The 22,206-nt window shown below is 45.4% G+C and overlaps 1 protein-coding gene across 2 annotated transcripts in view; it reads right to left on the bottom strand.

The window, feature by feature from the left end:
• Positions 1-1,681: 1,681 nt before the first annotated feature.
• Positions 1,682-22,206, bottom strand: part of LOC149875192 (gap junction beta-6 protein) — a 55,184-nt gene continuing 34,659 nt past the window's right edge. The window contains exons 1-2 of one of the 2 annotated variants that reach the window (XM_090029227.1): positions 12,004-12,174; positions 1,683-3,480 (exon numbers count right to left, since the gene is read on the bottom strand). In XM_090029227.1, the coding sequence (XP_089885353.1) occupies positions 2,670-3,458 (789 nt within the window). In that variant the 5' untranslated portion in view covers positions 3,459-3,480; positions 12,004-12,174 and the 3' untranslated portion in view covers positions 1,683-2,669. Of the gene's footprint in view, positions 3,481-12,003; positions 12,175-22,206 lie in introns of those variants that run through there. The other variant, XM_090029237.1, reaches the window with a different exon arrangement.

Genomic DNA, 22,206 nt, shown 5'->3' with positions numbered 1-22,206 from the left:
ACAAAACATGTGACAGCATCAGCAAGAAAGCAATGGATTCCATGCAGCATTTGCATCAGGAGCCCAGGGACCATGGGGTAATTCCTTACAGATCTCTAGTTGAGACAACCCTGAGTTATATCACCAGAGTCCTGTTGGTGATGACTGAACAACCTTGTTGAAGTCAATTCACGTAGCATTTGGCTCTTTATTTATGATAACTCTCAACATAGTTTAGTTATAAGGGCTTTTTTATTTTTACTGCTGGGAGCACAGAACGTAGTGGTGTGGCATATAGAAGAGAATGTAGTTTATGTATGACTGATTTCTACAATTCTATTCATGTTACCTAAAACTTCAACTGGTAAGTACCATATTACTCTGTTGCCTGCTTACCAGGGGTTAATGTAAAACATTTGGAAGAGCTGGAGGTTTCTGCAAGAAAACTAGAATAAAAAAGGCTGTTTATAAATCTTGTAAACTAGGGTGGGAGTGGGGGAAGCCCAGTCATTGTCACATGACAATCTTGGGATTTAAGTGGTTTCTACTCTGTTGTAAATCTGAAGAAACCTCATACCTCAGCTAAGGAAACTGTAGTTGAACTATAGGAACTTTCCTTACAGCAGAGAGTAAAGGTTATTTCAATCAGATAACTGAAGATAGTTAATGATTATGCCTAGGAATGTCCAAGTGACATCTGTTTATATGTTTTGTCTGGTATTATTCACAGCATTTTTTGGATAAAAATCCATTGAGGAATATGATTTAGCACAAGATTATTTCATTCAGGCTAACCATGCATTGTCTTGGTGTCTGAATTAACATGGCCCTGGCGTTCACTGGTAAGAGAAAAATTTGAATGATATCCAGTGCACTGGCTCCATTATTCTTTCTAAAATGGGTGTTTAGCTAGTTACATCATTCCCCAGACCTTTACCCTATAAAAAGGTGTTGGTGGAGTTCTGGAGCTACAGTTAAGGAGGACAGGAATAAAGCCTATAACATCTCACTCCCACTTCCTGTAGCTCCCACTGAAAAGTCTTAGAGGAGGAAGAAAGAATAAGTCTAATTTGTTTGTTTACTTCCTTTAATTTTGGCATTTGCACTCATTTGCCAGTGAGTATACCAAGAAAAATCACAGTGTCTTTTCACAAAATGACATGGAAAATCCTGAAAAGATCAGGAATGGATTATATTAGTAGAAGGAAAGATGAGAGTTAAGGACCTATGCTCATCTTCATTCATTCACTTTCTGCTCTAAGTAATAATTTTTCTCTTGTAAACCACTCTGGTCAACTCAAGGCAGATCATCATAATATCAAAGCCCTTGGATCAGATTCTGCTGCTGTTTATGCTAGGGTAAAGAGGAGTAACTGTTGAAGTCAAAGGATTTACAACTATTTTTTTAAAACTAGTTGAACCCAGCGATTCACAAAAGGAGAGTGAGACGTTCATAGAAAAGTCCCCTCCCATATTACCAGTGTACTGCATTCACTTTTCTTTTTTCCTCTCTCTCCTTCACTTTGGGCACCATCATCCTCTCAAAAACAGATGACCATGATTAGGATTGAACGCAGGTGCTCTACCACTTCACATACACACAACAGGAAGATGGTCCCAATTCCCTGCTAACTCTGAAAGAAACCATTCTACCACATCTTGGTGAGGTGTTACAAATGGGTTAAGCTTCAGTGGTAGTGCAGGCTAGCCTGACGTATTTTACTTTTATATCCAGGACTTTACAAACTGAATTATAAGCAGGTAATAGAAGTGCAGAACAAAGATTCCAGAGTGTCATAGGTCACCAACACACCTCACAGAAAAAATAATTACACTCCATTGCAAGAAGTTATAGCGTTTGCTTTTTATTCAAAAGACAGCTCAGATTCCAGCTTTCCTCCCCCATTATTAGTTAGGGAACTAGCAAGTCCCTAATGTCACACCATTTTGGCATTCTCGGTCTACAGTCTAAACAAACAAAACACTTCCCCACCCACAAGGTTCCATAGCCTTATACAGTACATGAAATAAAACATGTCTAATTCATTAGAAAACATAGGTGGCTTATTTCAATAATATCTATGATTTAATAAAATTGGCAGTTTGCAATATAAAAATACTAATAGAATTATTTACAGCAGGACCTGCTCTATGTTTGAAATTGATATACTTAAGCCAATCTTTCTCTATTAAAATGGCATTAGTAGTTGCATCTGCTTGTGTTGTAAAAAAGACCCCCAAAACAAAATACATGCTACTCAGCTATACACTATAACACTTTAAGTAACAAGGAATCTCATACTTTACAAAAATATTTAATTGAAAGTTCACAAGTGAGTAAAAACCTATCACTGCTATAAGTGCTAGATACTAGAGTATCTAGCTTGAAAACAGATTTGTTCTTGTGGCTGTTAAATACATTGTTTTTATGTTTCATGTCAGTATAAACAGACTATTGAGTTTCCATTTGTCATAGTCAGCTTGTTAAGGATATTCTTAGAAGATGTAGTATCCTACTTAATCCTTATTCAGTTTTCCCATCTTCATGCTTTCTGGACTTTCAAATTAGTTGTATAAATTCCCACCTGACAATATATATTAAAACTTTAAATACAATTGATTTAATCTGAACCTCTAAACATGAGCATTCACTCTCTGAAGAGTGTATCCCAACATTCACATCACCTTAGCTACTTTGAAAATGCTGGAACGGTGTTCTGACAGCTATCAGATATTAGCTCATTCATTTCATTTTGTTTAGTTTCTTCTTTATTCTCAAGGCTGGGGGAATGTCTTTGAGATCCTGCTCTTCTAGACTTTCTAAGGAAACATTTTATCAGCAGATAACAGAATTCAGCCACATTTAACATAATGCAAATACCAGACACACCAATCATAAAAATAGTGAACACCGTCTTTTCAGTAGGTCGAGAAACAAAACAGTCCACTGTGTTTGGGCAAGGCCAAGCACTACATTTCACTAGACGTGGCATTCGGAATCCATCATACACGAAGTAAAATGCATACATGAAGGCAGCTTCAAAAATCAACCTGAAGAATATGCTGCCAGTGTATGTCCACCACAAGGGTCCCTCAATATGAAATCTTTGGGCTCTTATCTCTTCAATGTCTTTATATTGACAATTTTGATCTCCCTTCCTGAATTGCTTCTTCCTCTCATGTCGTCTGTAGGCAACATGCATTACCACCAACAGTGCAGGAGTTGAGACAAAGATCAACTGAAGGGCCCAGAGTCTAATATGAGAGATGGGGAAAAAGTGATCGTAACAAACATTTTTGCATCCAGGCTGTAGTGTGTTACAGACAAAGTCTTCTTGTTCATCTCCCCAGACTTTCTCTGCAGCCACTATGAGGATCATAATACGGAAAATGAACAGGACAGTGAGCCAGACCTTTCCAATGCTGGTGGAGTGTTTATTCACACCTCCCACCACAGCTTGCAGTGATCCCCAATCCATTGTCTTGTTTAACTCCCGTTACCTAGTAAGACAAAACACAAACAACAAGTCATCATCAATAGATGTAGGAAATCAGTTCCATTGACACTGTTGACACAGAATATAGGAGTTGTTAAATAACTGCAGCATCTTGGGGGACAACAGTAACAGTTTCCTAGACAATGTGACACTGTCACCACAAGTGGCCATAACCAATACTGGAAATGAAGTAGTATACATGGATAGTTCATAATGATCATGGCTTATCTGTTTGCGCATGAAAAACAAGAAGCTCCAAATCAATAGTGTGCATGCACACACAGAGTGCTTTTAAGTTAATTTCACTAAAATTGAAAACAATAAACCCCCTCAATGGGGGGGGGGGAAGAGAGAGAGGGGGGAAAACAAAGAGGAAAATGTAAATGACAACTGAAAACTGTTAAAGAACATTTTACTAGAAGCTCAAAAGACATAAACACCTACAATTCAGAAAGAATGTTGTTTCTGTAGTTTCAATACACCCAAGCCCTGGCATAGAAAGGAAAAACAATAAAAATAAAAACCATGTAACAAGTGAAGAAAGGAGAATGGATACACAGCAGGATATATAGAAGACATGCTAGGGATTATGGGGGTGGGGGGAAATCAAAAAGAGAAGCCAACAGACATAAGACAGAATCTGCTTTTTAAAGTACATCAGGAACAAAAATAGTTCTTGTAATATTTTATTACTATAGGGACACGGTAGAATTGTTAACAACAATGCAGAAAGATGCAGAAGTGCTCAGTAAATATTTCTAACAATACCTAAACAGCAGCAGGCACTACAAAATTATACAGACCTGTTGGTTGAAAAATATTTAAGTTGCAACAAAGTTTTAAGAGTTGTAACCGAGGTGCTCTCTTTTGTTGATGTGGATTTTTAGAGAACCTTAGAACACTGAAGATGTTTCGGGCGTGGGTGGGGGAGCTAATATAGTACCAATATTTTGGAAATGTAAAGAAGTAAAGAATGTTGTTAGCCTGATGAGTGTTATATCAAGAATGTTAAAACAAAAATCAGGAGGTTTCCAAACAGTGAACTTCTAGTTGTCCAAACCTGACCTACTATGCTAGCGTTATATGTAGAGTAAGCCCTTTTGTCTCTTACTTTAGTAAAACAAAAGGAACTGAGAACTAACACTAGCAATAGCCAGAAAGGAGTTGTCTTCATATTTAACATTAACAACCCTTTTTCTTGTTGATTTATGAAGTCTTAGCTTGGTTAGTAACTAACTTATTTAAATGTTAGAGATAACCAGATTAAGTTAGGACTCAAAAAAAAAAAAAAAAAAGTCATAGAAATTATATATATTCATATTTATTTTTTTCCCCACAGTTAGAGTCCTAGAAATGTTTGGTTTGCAAATGTTGGGGACCTGGCACTAACATCAAGTCTGGCAAGAAACAAGTTTCTACGAATCTGGATTCGTAACAGCAGCAGGGAGCTGCTGGCTGGACAGACTCAAGCTAGGGTGGGGAGGTAGACTGGAGCACCCCTGCTTCCTGCCTCCCCCTCCACATCCCTCAGCTGTGGGGGTGGGAATCTGGGCTCCAATCCACTGCCCCCCACCCCCAAGCTTAGGCCAGGCAAGCCAGCAGCTCAGGCTTCCCCCTCCAGGAGAGGGGCAGCTCCTGGGCTTACTGATCACCTGCAGGCAGGCTCAGTCCTGCCCCCGCACCTTTCCTGGTGGGGGGAGGGGGGTTGGCTCTAACTCATTGTGCCATGACTTAGATGAGTGGGGGCCCCGCACACCTGTCAGTGCCCATAGTCACTTTTACAATTTGATCTTCCTACAACCAATATCAGTGTCAATATTGCCACTCCCTTCCCTGCTGCCAGCAATCCAGGAGGTCATGTTAGCTCTGCTCAAGGCCTCAGTCAAGCATGGCTCACATCAGAGGAAATAAAGGATGGCAAACTACTAGATTCCCAACTGGAAGAAAAGAAGATTCCAGATAATTAATTTGCTTTAGTACGTGTGATGTGAATCTGGGTTCTAAAAATTGACTACTGTGGATTATCTTTATCCCAAGATTGCTTCTGAGGCCCTTTGACCAACAAGTATTAAATCACCTCTGTCCCTCGGCCAAAACAGACAGGGAAAACAACCAAAGCAGGTAAACCAACCTTCAGCCTCATCAATGACTGCATATGTTTTAGAACTAGCACAGATATCTACAGCTACTACAATCCTGTACACAGACGAGATTCAACAATGTATTTAACAGTAAACACCATCAGAAAAAGAAAGGTTGTGAGGCATGTACAGGGGAGGGCGGGGGAGGAGGAGGAGGAGGAGGAGGAGGGAAAAGTGTGGAGCAAAAAAGGGAGGGAAGCAGAAACGAATAGAGGCAAAGAAGGAAGCTGAAAGATCATAATGCAGGGAGAACAATTGCAAAACTTAGTGGTAAGTAACAGCTTTCAGTAAGTATGCTACAGGAAATCAACACTTAAGTAGCCTAAGTGACAACATATAGCCATGTAAAAACAGTGATGTAGGGTTCAAGCTTTTTGCATTTCAACATCAATCAGTGCTCTACAACTGGGGTTTTTGTTCCTCCAGCTGCACAGCAGTGCCTTCATGAGGGGGAGAGGTACTTGATGCATGGACCATCACGACACTGAAGTGGAGAGCCAGTCAAATCACAAGGAATAGGGATGCTTAGGCCTGCACAGAAAGCCTCTAACAGAGAGCACCACTTATGCTATGAAGGTCCTGTAGTTACAAAATCATAGTCGCTTCATTTCCCAATTAAATCGGAAGCCTCTTGCATTCTCTGCTCAAGTCCCCTTCTATATCCATCTTTTAATCAGAAGTTTAAAAAAACATGGCTTCAGTATACCAGATGCATGTAGATATGCTTGTTTTATATCAACTAGATCGGTGAAAAAAAGATACAATAGAAGGCATGTTCTTTTTGTGCACAACTAATTTACAGAATTCACTACTACAGTGGAGTCAAATAGTTTAGTAACATTAAAAAAGCCAAACATATATGATATGTATTTGCATTAAGTAGCACCTGGAATATGCAGTTAGGAGCAAGGTTACCATTGTGATAGGTGCTGTACAAATTCAGAATAATATCACTCCTCACGTGTGCCTACCAGTAGGTTCCTGACGTACTTGTTTCTCTGAACCATAGATGGTTGTGGATAAATGCATACAGTGATTCCATTTACTGGTCAGGTTTCTCCAGAGTTGGGTGTGCCACGAATCTCTTTCTTGTTGCACCTAGCAGCATGCTTTTTCACATTTCCAAGGCATAGCAAGCAGCCAAGACAAAACTTATTATTTAAGTTTTAAGTGCCTATCATAGATCTACAACTGAAGCATTTAGCATCAGCAAATGCTGGGAGGTCAGTGCCTGGACTCAATGATCTGTCCTAATGTGGCAATTCTCATGCTAATTTTTTTTCCACAAAAGAGCCGTAGAATTGTTAAACTCTTTGGGATCCCATATCACTAGCATAGTTAGCCTGTTCTTGGAGCCCCCTATCAAACAAACAATCCTACTGTATACTGAGGGCTGGTCTGCATTCAAGTATTATTGATGGTACTGACAGGAGTGTGAATTTTGCCTAGATGCCTAAGCCAGTAAAAGCCCAGAAGCCAGTAAAAACCTAAATCTAGATACAAGTATATTAATGTTAAGGTGTCTTATACTGGTGTACCTTGTTTTGGTTCCCTAGCCCAAATAAGCTACAATGGTGATTTTTGTATCTTGTATACATGTGTTATCAATGCTGGAAGGCAGGGGGGCACAGGGAAACTTTATACTTTAGCTAACAATATGGCAAAACTTGTCATTTTAAGCAGGTGTGTGGGACAGATTCTGCTAACCCAGGGGCGGGCAGTTATTTAGAGCTGAGGACCGCTTACTGAGTTCTGGCAAGCCATCAACGGCCGCATGACAGGTAGCCGGGGGCAGATAAAATTAAGAAAATTAATATTTGAGGGGCCCCGTGGGCTGGACAGAACGGTCTGGCGGGCCATATCCAGCTCCCAGGCCACATTTTGCCCACCCCAGTACTGACCTAACTCATGCTTAGCAATTCTCAATACTTCTGAAGGAGGAGGTTAGAGCACAAGGATCTAGTTCTAGTCTTCACTTCTGGGTTTGCGCTATGCTTGCTTTTGTACTTCTGCTGCTCTTCCATAACTGGTAGATAATACCTGCCCCCCCAGACGTATGAAGATAAATATGTTAAAGACTGTCAGACCCTCAGACACTATAAACAAGGGGGCGGGGTGGAGGTAGGGGAACTAAAGTACTAAAATGAGTATCTGCCAAGACAAAAAATCAGGGTTTATTTTTTCTCCTTCAACAACTGATAACATGGCTGTAGCTGAAAAGAATACAGGTTCCCATGTTATTTTAAATTTTCAGTCACATTCTGTTGTAGAAGGACATTTAACTTGCACCTCAGCTCCTGGCAGGTAGGAAATGCAACAATTTGTAATATGACAGTTGCAAATCGTATCAGTCTCAAGGGGCATCCAACTGGAGTACTCTTCACAAACCACTCAACTTTTATTAAAGAATTATGAGTTGTTGGGGGGGAGGAAATCAAGAGCAGTCTGACCATCTGAGTAGTCAGTGAAATTCTCTCTAGCAGCTCTCAAGCTGTGTTCCAGATCTGTTGCCAGTGGCTGGTAACAATTCACAAAAAACAAATATACAAACTTACTATAACAAGTAGTGATCACAGTGTATCTGACACAGAAGTCAGGATCAGGCAGTCTGTTCTTTGTGTCCCAAGTACCCACCACCAGACCATGACCAGGTCAGGCTTGAACATTAGTTGCAATGCCATGTTTTCCTTGCTCTTCATCTCAAGGCTTAGGGAAACTAAGCACTTGGTACACAGAACTCAAAGATAATTACCCCTTTAATTAATGGATTAATAGGTATCACTGCAAAGCAAGTAGCAGTGTGTACATGTAAATTAGATAAGGCCTCAGGATGATGACTATCCTGGGCACAACTCCCTGTAGAATTCACATAGATAAGAATGTAGATTTGAAGTAAATTTTTAGTCACTGTCACTTGTTTCACTAGCCCCAGAATTGTAAATGAAGGCTTGTGACAAGTTCCCATTCGCTGTTCTTCTCTCCAGAAGACCCTTCCCAGTTATGCAAAGAAGGATGCAAGGAATGCAGATCTCACTTGAAGGCATAACAAGGCACAAGATTCCCTGCCTGAATCTAGTTAATTAACCCTTCCCCCACCTTGTAAAAACTTACCTTGCAGGATTAATGAGCATTTTAACAGAAACCAAATTCCTCAAGATAAATTCAGTTCTGATGCAAGTGGATGCAACTCCCCTAAGCTCAACAGCATTTGATCGGCTTTCTTCATGGGTGAATTTGAACTCTGAATCTTGTTTCATGGCAGACTATGAAGATGGCAGTTATAGTTACAACATTAAGTTATAGTTAAGACATTGGTCATTTTGCATTGTACTTCCATTTAATTATCTTTCCGATTACAATGAGCTCCTTCCTTTTCAGGAAAGTTAAATCAACTGTAATCTCTCTGCGTCCCTTGATCTATAAAATTCTGTGCTACTGACTAACCTCCTCAGAACCATGCGCTGACAGAATTTGGGAAATACGAGTTTTTATTGTAGTGCAGTTTCCCTCTCGACTCCCAAATATATACATCATTGAAAAGTGTACAGTATTTCTGGCAAATGCAAAAATCAGGTTGTCTTCTTTTTTTAAAGAGGGTATCAGAGGAAGACAGACATAATTTGTAGGAAACATCAAGTTTGGTATTATGCTCTTGATGTTATTTAACAGGAAGTTCATGTAACTTTATACGTTTTACATTCTTTCTACTTTGACAGCACAGTCTCTCTTTACAAGATTTTTCCTAAACAAATCAGGGTTCAGTCAGGTGAATCTCACACAGAGTTCTCCTTTCAAACAACATTTTATCCTGATCAGACTGCAGCAACTAACAAGGAGGAAAGGTCTCCAAAGAATAAAACTGTACCTAAATTTTTTTTAGACAATTTCAATTAAATTGCTTCAATAAAAAAGGAAAGCTATGCTGATTTAGGCCTTTCCTTTCCTATTAGGAGACATGAGCCGTGCTACAAGATTTTGGTGCACACTTTTTTCCACTTCTCCAAGTTACATTTCTATCACATCTTACATAAATAATCCAAAGCTGTCTCCCAAATACACAAAGGGATGCACAACAGCAGCTCAGGGCAGAGGTCCAAAGATCAGAAAATGTAAGGTCACTGCAGGGGAGGAAAGTGCTCTCTGAGAGTATCACACAAAAAATTAAAATGTTTGGTTCCAAAGTGATGCCTTTTATTAGACCAACTGGGAAATCACAAGAGAGTTCTAGTTTTTTTTGTATGTCTTCTTGTCCCAGACCAACACGGGTACCAAATACACTCTAGGAGTATCAGAACTAAGCAGTTCTCATTCTGACATATTATTTAGTCCCCTTGAGACGTACTAGGGTGACAATCCTGGAGGACAAAACCTTTTTTAGTTTGGGTTAGAGAACTCAGACAAAATGGGTAGTATGAATGCAAGCCTCCCCACTGTGCCCTGCCGACATGCCCCAAATCCCATCTGGAAGAGCAATGAGTTTCTGCAGTGCCCTGCCAACATCTGGAGGAACCACCTCTACAGGCAACAGGAAACTTTTGACTGTAGCAGTGAACCTGGTCTCCTCAGCAGAAGCTAGGAACAAACGCAGTGGTAAGGACAGCAGATTGTATAACCTGAACATTCCCTGCTTTTCACCTCTCTGCTAGTATTGAAACATCCCACAAATATTGACAACAGCATCCTTTTTTAAAAGCTGAAAATAAATGCCAATAGCCTCATTTCACAGACTGGGTAAAGGCAGAGAGGTGTATCATACATGAAATATAGATTAGCATGAGCAACAAGCCTAGATCTCTAGCAGCCTGCTCCCATGCCCGACTTATGACACCCACACTTCTTACAGTAATTCTGTACTAGAAACTAGACTGAGAGTACAACATCATTTTGCATACGCCACAGCCAAAGGGTTGGTGTTCACAGATTATGGAAGAATAGCAGAACAGCTTTTCTGTTGCAAGGGATGCAGAAAGACTACAACAGGTCAGAATGTTTTTAACACTGGATTCCTAGTTGAAAACCCTGGTTATCACGTACATCATGTTTACACACCTAACAGTACTCATATTGAGTAGTACCCCAGGGCACCCTGGAAAGGCTCTTGGGTCACCCTGGTTGAGAATCACCAACAGTCCCTTCTACTCAGAATAGCTCTGTGCAAGGGGATGAAGAGTGATGGAGCATATTGCATAGATGGAAGCAGAAACTGGACTTAATCCTGCAGAATCTGGCTCTGTCAGTACTAATGACACCCGCTTCCTGGCTGGAAGAAGACAGATCTGCCCAGAGTGCCATGGGGAAGATTTCAACCATTGTCAGCGACAGTGGGCTCTGTACAGTACATAGCCTGTACTCAGGCAAGCTTCTCACTGGCATCTGCAAAAGTTTGGCTAAATAAGGACTTTGTGATGAAGTCCTTGTCAACCTCAGCCACCCCAATCATCACAAAATATTTGTCCCGACTCCCACAGTTTTATTGTCATTTCCTCAGTGAAAAGGAAGCATGTCTGAGGTGGTGTGACCCAATGGTCACAGGACCCGTCTAGTATACTAATGCAAGGTGTTTAGTCTCATGGGAGTCTCCATTGAAAAAAAAAATAAGTGCATCAGAGTAGGTGCGTCACAGATTATCTTTAATTGCCAAGGTCTTCATTCTGCTTGTCATTTTGTTTTACCCTGTACTTTGCATAATCTGTATACAAGGCGCTTGTTCAGCTCCCTGAAATCATGGGCCGGCCAGCTTCACAGGCACACCATCAACTGCTGGATAAATAAGTAACTCTGGGAAAAATAACTGAAGTTTTGTTTTGTTCTTTTAATGAACTAAACCAAGGACGCTCTTTGGAGTTAAACCTTCCCCCAAATGCAAACATTCAAAGAGCCGAAAGGCGCCAGAACCGAGGCTCTGAAACCTCCTCCCGTGTTGCAGGGCAAGGCACAGGAGAGACGAGTCCTGGCTCAGCAGTTCTCACGGGTTTGGCTGCGAGGCCCCCTGGCTGGGCTGGAGGCACCTCTTGGAAAGCGCCAACGCTTCGCCTCCTCGGGTTTCGGAGCGCGGGGAAGGGCTGGCGCGGCCCCTCCGCTGCGGCGGGTTTCGGCTTGCGATCTCCGGGCGCATCTCCCTTGCGACTCCCGTTTGTCAGCCGCCCCGGCCCCGGCCCCGGCCCCGGGCCCGCGGAGCCCCGGCATAGCCGGGGCGCGGGAGCGGCACGGCCCGGCGGCACCGCCAGCGCCGCGCTCCGCTGTGCGGCCGCGGCCGGGCGAAGACGCGCCGAGCAGCTCCGGCCCTCCCGCGCGCGGCCCGTCGGACAAGCCGGCAGCCGGGCCGGGCCGGGGCGGCAGCGGGGCCCGGGACAGGCAGGTCCCGGCCCGCCCCGGCGGAGCCTCACCTGTGTCGGAGATCAGAGCCCGCGGGCGCCGGGCACCATGGGCGGGCGGCGGGTCGCGGGCGGTGTCGCTGCGGGCCGGGCCGGGCCGGCGGGGGCTGCGAGCGGCAGGTCCCGGCGCTCGACGGTCCCTCCCCGGCCACCTGCAGCGGCTTTTAACCCGCCTGCCGCCGCCTCCCCCGGGCTCCGGGCGCCGCGGGCGGGGCCGGGCCCCGGGGCGGGGCCGCAGCCGCGCTGGGGCCGCAGGTGCCCCGTGCCCGCCCCGCAGCCCCGCCGCTGCGGGAGCATGGTGGCCTCTCCCCTGCGACGGTCCTCGGGGCGGCGAAGCGGGTGGGAAACGTGGTAAACGCACGGCCCGGGCCCCACGGAGGCAGCGGGGATCCGAGCCAAAGCCAAGGTGTATCCAGGCAGGAGCACGGGTCCAGGTCTCCCTCGGTGCCTTCCCTGGGGTGGCCTTGGCCTAGCCCAGAGCAAGGTTTGGCCCGGGATATAAGGAGTTCAAGTCTGGAGTGGTGCCTCTCCCCATCTGTATTGGTTACTATGTTGTCCTTCTCGCTGAAGAGATAGGCATAAAGTCTGAAGAAAGAAAGGCTCCTTCCTATTTCGAGAACAAAACGAGCTGCTCCTGCAGGAAAAAGGGATTCTAGCCTGCTCCCATCACAGTCCACAGGGATTTTGCCACTGGCAAATGGGAGAAGGATCAGGCCCCGGTCTGAGCACGTTACCAAAATGAAATGGAGAAGTAAAAGCTTTCATCCAGCTGCAGAAAACTTGAGACAAGACTGGGATTTGCCTAGTGTTTACCATGGGGTAAAATTGCGGAGGAAATACACCCCCCAGCTCCCATATCTATAGGAATCAAAATCCCTTGGCTTTGTTCATACACATTGCAGTTATTAATCATCTGTAGGCCTGTTTCTTTGCCTCCCAGTTCCCAAACAAAATGTATGGTTGGATCAGTGCCGCCACCGGTGAAGCAGAACAGTGGCTGACACCACTAGCACTGCTGCCCTGTGCTTCAGGTGAAGGATATGTGCTTATTCTTGTCAGGGATACCAGCATCAGGGCCTAGGTGATCAACAACATCCAGCTAAATTTCTCTACCCTTTTCACTCAAAGGAATAAAAAAAAATCCCAGATAAATGCTTTACAGCAGTGAAAAGCTAGTTTGGTCTGTTGATTAAGCACGGGGTGGAAATGTCTAGAATGAGCACTTTAATCAGACAGTAGGGTCATCATCACCAAATGCCATCTTGCAGGTAGAAGGAGCCAGCAGCACCTGGACTGGTAGATTTTTTGCTTTTCACTTCACTGGGAGCCCGAGACTCAAAGAAAGCTTCAGGATCAGGCCCCACTGAGAGCTGGAAGAGAAGTAAATCCCTGATCCTTTTCCCACAAACAGACTTCAGAGGGAAGTGTGTTCATGGGGTGACTGCAAGACCAGCCAAAGCTCAAGGGTCATATTCAGCTTGTGTCACAAAGGGATGTGTTTTCTTTAGCAACATGAACCCTAGGCTTTTAGCACCTTATCTCTGCTATGGAAAAGACTTTTTCCTAATGCAAAATGGGTTTAAAATTAAGCTAGAGCTGTCAATATTTTCTTCTTGTGAGAGTTCCTGTAGGAGGGGCATCCTCGCCTCAGCTACTTCCTTGTCTTTTTTCTGTCCTTGTGACAAGGTATTTGGCAGAATTCATAGATTTGCTGGACTCTGACAGGGCCACACAGTGAGCACTTCTGGTGTGGCCTCAAACTTGCAACCTCTGAGCTGCCAATCAGTCACCTTAGCAAAAGCACCACTCTAGCCCCCACCTCAGCTACCGATCAGAAATGTATATTCCATCTCTTCTTTCACCTCCAGTAGTCCAGTAATAGTGTGGACAAAGGACAAGTTCAGCTGCTCTGGGGGTCCTAAGCTTAACAGGACTTTTCTAGCTGTCTTCATGCTGTTTTTTGTAGCATTCGCCTCTTAAAGGCAAGGCCCTATCATACTCAGTGGGTGTGTCCACACATTCATTAATCCACCTTGAATACTGCACATTTAGTTTAGTACTTCCTTAATAAAGTACTAACTAAATGCACAGTACCTAGAATTTCTGCGCAATAGCTCCGGCACACAGTTATTTAGTGCGCATTAGCCTAACAACACTGCACAGCAGGCTATTAGCATGGTTTGTGCTGTGACAGGGTACTGCACAGTGTTATTAGACTAATGCGCAGTAAGTGTCTTATGTAGACATGCCTACTGGGAAGTAGGTTAGGTGAGGTAAACCAGGGGACAGTGGTAAAGTGTGAACCTCATCCAGCTATGCACCAGTAAAAACAACAAGGCAGAGGTTGTCTATCTGCATAGGTTACAATAGAGGAGTTGATACCTTTTGGCTCTCCAGTGGTAAAATGCACCTTTTTGGCACTGAGGACAAAGCTTTCTCTCACATGCCTATGCTTTAACAGTGAACAAAATTGAAGCTATTGTGTAGATGAGTCAGAGCTACCTCTGTCTACTGTGCTTTGGACCCAGCCTGCAGGGTCTGACTCTGCCATCTTCCACCTTTTGTGGTGATTTGCAGGTGTTTACAAACTGAGGGAAAAGGGTGTCTATAATGCTACACTTGTAATTTTGTAGCAGCTGATACCTATTTGGCACAGGTATAAATGACTATATGGAAAACAGCACACCACCTGTACCCCCAAGACACACATGCCTCCTTTATTTGTGGATTATTGAAAAGATCTGACTCCAGCAAGTTACCTTGAAATTGCTGCCTTAGCAGGTACAAAGTAAATGATTTCCTCTGGCACATTTTCTTAGGGACACACTTGTGCAGTTAATACTGTACTATATGCTAATCCAGGGGTGGGCAAAATACAGTCTGCAGGCCATATCCAGCTCACCAATTAATCCTATCCTGCCTACCAGCTACTATCAAAAGCTTGACAAGGGAGGGCTGTGCCCCGTGCCACTCTGTTTTGCTGTAGCTGGGACCTGGCCAGGTTGCACAGCACACAGAGTCCTCTTCCTCCAAACCCCCATCCATTCTCCACCCTGCCTGGCTTCCTGTTGGTGCTGTAGTCTTCGCACCACAGACACCAGCAGCCGGGCCTGCACAGGATGGGGTGCGACGTAGCATGTGGAGCAGTCATTCTGTCCACCTGCCTGCCATGCTGAGCCACTACTGCTGCGATACCACTGGGAGGTAAATCTATGTTGGCTGCAGGGGGGCTCAACCCAACTTTTCTGGTGTGGCACGGTGGCAGTGGCTCATTGTGATGGGCTGGATGGCTACTCTGTGCATTGCTTCACACCCCAACCTGTGCAGGCTCGGCTGCTAGCAGCCATGGTGCCAGGACTGCACACCGCCAACAGGAGACCAGGCAGGAGCAGGGAGGATGAATATGGGGGAGGAGGGCAGAGGAGTCTGCATGCTGGGCACAACCCTCCCTCCTCAGGGTCCCGGCAGTGGCTGGTGGGCTGAGCAGGATTAATTGGCATTTCCCTGCCCCCCCACCCCTCAAGAGCTCACCAAAACTCTTTAAGTGGCCTTCCAGCCTAAATAATTGCCTACACCTAATCACTAAGTATACTACCAGCACTGTTGGATGTTGCAGTGGAAAGTTATTGTTGCATGTACGTTTGTGGAATTCTGAATCTTAAGGCAGGCTTTTTTCTGTATAAGTACAATTTACCAATGCAGAGGGGTTAGCAAGGCCTTGATCATGCATGCTCACTGTGCCTGTCACAGATATTCACTAAAGCACAACCGAAGCATTCACAAAAGCACAACAAAGTTGCAAATTCCAAAACAACACCTGAAGAGTCACTTCCTTTTTAGTCTAATTATTTTAATGACAACATGTATTATCATGTGTCCTATGCAACACTCTTGTTTATTAACCATTACAGCATAATATTTTACATGTAGTTCATACTAATAGGAAGAGCACATATTGTGAAGAGCACTACGTTTTTCTCAGCTGCGGGGGCTTCATAGACCTTGTGACCTGATCTGAATAATGAAACAGATTCCAGATATCCTTATCTTTGACATGGAGTTGTTCCCATCACTCCTCTACTTTGTTTTAAAGGCTTACCTGTTTTATCTTAGGTAATCTAACATTCACAAGCTATCCTAAAGTAAGAACACAGTGAAGACATAACACTTTAGTTTTGCTATAAGGCAAACTAAACAAAGTCAACTTCATATTCCACTAGGAGTTGAAAGCAACACTAGAGTGAAGAAGAACAGCAAAAAAATAAAAATAAAAAGTAAGCCAAACATTGCCACCCTTATTCTCAGAGTAAGTTATCCTGAAATAAAAAAATGTAGTTTTCATAGTACAGAAGACAAGGCCTAACTTATTAATTTATAGAAGTTTATAATGTGCATAAACTAGTCAAGGAGCAAGTGTTGTGTTAGCATGTGCTAATGCACACATGACAGGCCAGAATCTATTCCATCTCTTAAGCACAAAAGTGGACTGACTATATTTTCCCCCTGCTTGAGTCCCTGAAAAACTGTTAATGCAAAAGGTGGGTGGATCCTCTTCTTCCTCCCTGCTCTTTTATGACTCAGTCTTAAGGGCAAGATGGTGGGATGTTAAAAATGTAGATGTATAAATTGATTCTCAAGACTTAAACAGGGTGGAAAAGAATTGCCCTTAGGCACTCAGATGCCCAATAAGTACAATAAAATCTGGACCTACAATCCTATGGTAGGTAAACCCTAGGCCAGTGTTTCCCAAACTGGTTCAAGACAGTAGTCATCTGCAAGACAGATCACACCAGTCCTTCCTCCCTCCTTTTCAATTAAGAATTTGAAGATAACTGTGCCCAATGATCCATGACCATTTGGACAGTTAGCAGGGGCCCATTGGTGTAAGAAGTGTAGAATCCATTGCCCAAGAAGAAGCTTAATGTTTGCTTTGGACAGCTAATGACCAGGGATCCTGGTTTTCTCTGATAAAAAAATCACAAATTCCCTAGTAAAAAAATCACAAATTTCTGATTAAAAACTCCAAATCCATGATTAAAATGAAAGACCACTATATATATAAGTATCAGTTGAACACAATGTTTTATTGATATATTTATAATCTTAAAGCAATTTGGAAGCCTACCAGTGCCTCAGTAGCTATAATACATTCTAAATACCTATATATTTTGGCATTTGATTTTGGGTTTTTCATCATGTAAATCAGAGCTCTTGCTGTCTCCCTCACTTACCAGGACACGAGTCTAGCTGCGGTTGCCCTGCCCCCTGCTTTATGGTGCTGAGCAGACCTAATATGCCATTGCCCCTCACTCCCAAGCCACAGCACCCCCAGCCCTACCAGTGCCCCTCACTTCAGACCTGCAGCCCCTGCCTACCTCCCACTTGCTCCCCTCTGGCACCAGCTATCGCCAGATATGTGTGGGGTTTGTTGGTGGGTATGTGGGGGTGTGCAGTTGGAGGGGGTAGGTATGGGAGTATGCAGGGTTTTTGGGGGTTGTGAAGGGGTGTGGGTGTCTGTGTGTGGGTATGGGGGTATGTGGGGTTTGCTGGCAGGTGTGGTGTTTGTAGGATGGGATTTTGAAGGGGTGTGGGGTGTGCATGTGTGTGTGGTTTTTAGGTGGGTATGGGCCCCCTGCCACACATAATGCCTCCATGGTGTACAGCCCCCATCACCGGTGACTCAGTAGCAGCAGGCAGTAGGCCCTCAGGGTACTCATGGCCATGGCAGGCAGAGCCCCTGGTGGCACACACCTCTGGCTGAGTCCCAGGGCCTACATGTCCTGGCATAGGGCCGGCCCAGCCCACTGGGACACACCTTCACACCAAACCGTCCTGCTGGCATGTGCAGATAGCAGCACTGTAATCAGGAGCTGCAAACCATTGAGCTGGCTGGGCTCTGTGCCTCCATGGGCAGTTTCCTGCTGGAAGCCCCACATAGAAGCATGCAGCCACCTGACCTGGCTCGATGGCACATGGACCAGAAGCCATGTACCATTGGGCTGGGTGGGCTCCATGCCTCCAGGTGGGGCTTCCAGCACACCAGCAGGAAGCTGCCCATGGAGGCACAGAGCCTGCTTGGCCTGATGGTACACAACTCTGTGCCTCCATGTGTGGCTTTCCACCAGGCCTGATGGCACACAGCTCCCAGTCCATGCACCATCGAGCCAGGCCAGCTCTCCATGTGGGGCTTCCAATGGACACCTTCCCACTCCCTCAACCTCTCCCCACACACCCCCACCCTACCCCTTACCTGCCCCACTGGCTCTTCTCACAGCCCCAACCTCCACCCCAGAGTCCTGGAAGTCACCTGCACCTGCCCCACAGGGCTCTCCCAGTCCTGCCAGTGCCCCCCATTCCTGACCCACATCTCCCCAGCCCCTCCCAGCTCTGCTGGAGGGTGTCCCCAGCTGGCCCTCATTCCCCTGCCCCCAGGTCCCACTTGCCTTAAAGGCTCCAGGAAGGAAAGTGAGCCTGAGCCAAGTCCTGGTGACTGAGAGGCTCAGGCCCTACCCCTTCTCCCTCTCCCTCTCCTTCAGGACAGGGCTTAGGGTTTGCCACCCTTTTTGCAAGAAGCTCTTGCAGGCTGGAACTCTGCCAGCCTGAAGACAGCTTTTTGCAGAAGTGGAAAATCCACAGGTATCTTCATTAAAATGGACAATCTGCTTTTTTTACTCTGTTAAAAGGGAAAATCCATGGGGTTTTTTTCTGTTTTTCTGTGGCAAATGGAAAACCCAGATTCCTGCTAATGACACTTTGCCCTGTCTAAATTAGGTTTCTAACATGTATAAAGACTTGTCTGAACCCTGTTAAATATTTTGTCCTAATAGAGTTATGCCTATAGAGAGACCCAAAAGGGAAAAGAAGCTGCGTCTATACGGGAGAATTGCATTCATTACACCAGTTTAAATTCAGAAGCTAACTTAAACCAGTGATACTTTTTCATGAAGACAAGGCTTTCAGTCCTCCTACCCTGTAGCCATTGTGAGTGTAAGGAGGAGCATCTTGGAGAGGAAAAAAAGGAAGATCCACTACTCAGCTATATGAAAAAGAGAATAAGACTGTATGACCACCAGGCCTCAAACACTCGGTCCCGTGCAGCCTTGGCTCAAGCACTGGGTGGTGTATGCCTTGTGAATTCTCAAGTAGGTGTTCCCTCTGCAGGTAGTCATCCCCTATCTTTCCTGCCACGACTTTGAATGTTCCTCAGTGGAGGGTTGGCTACCTGGGGTCCTTTTGCAGCGCACTGTCTACCTGACAGTCACCCATGGGGCTCAGCCACCCCTACACCCTATCCTCACGCCACCTCGATGTATTGCTTGATCTTCGTGACCATGGGCCTCTTCTTACACCCCTGAAGAGCCTCTCAAGTTTCTTCCCATCCTGGATGTCAGCCCCTGAGGCCAATTTCCTTACTCTGCCATGGGCTGTCCACATTTGGAGGTCTCGCTCGTGGAAACTGTACTCGCATAGGGTGCACTCTCGCCCTAAGGTCTTAATCCAATACAAAGCCCTACAGGCCTTACACCATCTATTCTATCTCTATTAGCCCCTCCTGACTCTCAACTCCTTCACACTGGGGCAACACAAAAGAAAAACATGAAAGAAAATATACTACAACATGTCTGACATATTGCTAGGAATCAGGGTAACTCCCTCCCTTGGTTCCTTGGGCCAGGATACCGCGTGCTGAGTTCCTTATGGTCTAGCTAAGCACCAACCTCCACTCGAGGTCATGTACTTGTGGCCTCCTGCTCAGGTCGTCTCTTTCCCACCTTTCTACCTCCTTGGTGAACCCGGTGTTGCCCCTCTCTCCCTTCTGGAGTGTCCCAATCCGGGTGTCTCGCCGTTCCCTGGCGTGTGGCTGGCTATTTTTTCCATTCGGGGTCAGTGCCCCGCTTCTCTGTGGCCCTTCTTGCTGCTTTTGCCGGGACTGTCCCGGCAGGGAGAATTCCTCCTCCTCCCTACTGTTCCCAATACTCCTACCTGTTGTGGTGAGGGTCTTCGCATGCCCTTTGCTGCCTCTCCTAGTGCTGCTGCTCTCACAGGTTGCAGGGGCTGCTTCTAGTTCGCCTCCAGTGTTGGCGGTTTGTTCCTTGCCACTGTTGCCATTGTTGGCATCTGGAGCCTCTTCTGGCTCCTCCTCCACTGCTTCTTCCTCCCTGGGAGAATCCCACCGTGGGTCTGGCATCCCCACACTCTCGAGGTTCTGGTGTCTCTCCTCTCTCTTTCCTTTTCCACCGGCCATTTTATCGCTGGTGACATCATCGGCCAGCCTCAGCTGAATAAGCTAACGAGCTGCGCAAGCTTGTCTCCTTGCTCCTGTGGTGTCACGACTCCGACTGAGGGTAAGTAGTTCTTCCTTGTTTTAGCTTCTATGTTTGTTTGTTTCTCTTTCTCCTGTCCCTTCTGCCTCCCATAACTTTCTTTTCTTGTTTGGGGTCCATCCCCCCATTCTTTCCCGGGACAGACTGAGTTTACACACAGTCTATAATAGGGACTGACAGAAGTTAATAAAGGTGCTTTGCTTTGGAGTGCCTTCATCTAAACCCTCAGTAAATGAGGTTTAATTTATCATGTAATTGAGCACTTTTAAAGCACTCTGCAACCATGCATTTCTGTTAGGGCATGGCTGCAGAGCAGTTTTAATGGGCGGACCACACAACCAATATCACTTCTGTTAGAACCCTTTATGTCACATCATGCCTTCTACCATGCTAGATGTGCATAGCAGGAGATGCAGTTTGGGATGGGACACAAAATTATTTTTCTGTTGTCCCAATTGTTCCACTCTGGAGCTGCCCCCAGCTTGATCCTGCAAATTGGGTAGGGGGTGGCTTTGTCCCAGACCAAGGACTGCCCCTCAGCTTCCAGTTGCTTCCAGATTGGGGGATGTCAGGGCTGAGGCTAACAATCAACTGACTGTTGGACACAGCCCCTGGACAACCCTAGGACTGCCTAGTTGCACCAGGACACCAGAACCCCAGGATAAGGGAGCCTCTCCCCACATCCTGGGGTCCCCAATCCCTGAGATGTCTAAAAACCATGTATTTAGCCCAGTTCCCCTGACGCATCATTTTAAAATGCTTTGCCCTGCAGCCCTAGTTGGAGTTGCAGAGCATGTCAGGAAAGGCTGATGTTTCAGTGCTGTGACATAGAAGCTGCATTATCTGTATCATTTTTATACTATTCCTGTCACCAGTATAACCAAGCCTCTCCATTCATTTGATATCTTGTTATGACTGATAGCTCTGGAGTCCAATTATCAGCCTGATTTGAAGGGTAGGATGTTTTCCAGCCTTAGAATGGCCAGTAACCACGTTTCTTCTCAGTTAGCAAGGCTGAGGGCTCCTTTCTGACTGCCAAGACATCATCCTTACAAATGATTTCTTCAGATGTCTTGCTAACATCTCTCTCCTTCCATGAGGCAGTGGGGAGCAGAGAGGCTGTCATTGTTGTAAGGAGGCTGTCCGTGTGATGTTTCATGAGGGGGTCAGCTGTGTCATTTGTTCCTCAACTCCTGAGGCAGGTAGCCCAGTCTCTGGAGGTACACATGGAGGCCCAAACTGATTTCATGGCTTCAGTGTTTCCTGATTTGATATGATTAGCTCACTGTCTGCCAGTCTAACTTACTTGAGTCATTGTCACCCACTTTAACTGATCTGATTTAATTAATTGTTGCCTAGTTTAAATGACCAGCTTGCTGCCTCTGCTTTCCCCCTGTGCCCCTTCTCTTGTCTTCACACACATTCTGTGCTCTCTTCAGACCTCTTGATTTTAGTCTTGCTGCTCCCATGTCCCTAGGAATCCATATCACATCTCTTCCTCTCTCTTCCTGGTCCCAGCCCTTGTCCAGCTTCCATCCCTCCTCCCACCACTTAACCCTGACCCAGAGAAACCTGTTACCACCCTCCTTCCAGTCTCCTGTGCTCTCTGGAACTTCTTTTCTGGCCCCAGTGTAGCAGGCGCACCTTTCAGAGCTCGGGTTGAGTCCCAGGCTTGAGATCCTGCTGTTTTGATTGGTGGAGCCCATCCACCAATCAGGAGGCAGCAAGAGAAATAATCTCACACCCCTTTCCTGAGCGGGGGGCGGGGGAAGAAGAGCTCCCCCAGACCTGATTGAAGACTGCAAACTGTCAGGTCCTTTCGGGCAGAGCCCTGAAGCATATAAAAGGAGCTGCAAGCCTAGCACAAGAAGATGCGTCAGGGGTGGAGAAG

This window comes from Crocodylus siamensis, chromosome 1, assembly GCF_052110815.1.
Source record: "Crocodylus siamensis isolate JL-2025a chromosome 1, ASM5211081v1, whole genome shotgun sequence".
Classification (NCBI taxonomy): Eukaryota; Metazoa; Chordata; order Crocodylia; family Crocodylidae; genus Crocodylus; species Crocodylus siamensis.
This window is presented reverse-complemented; position numbering and strand designations above follow the sequence as displayed.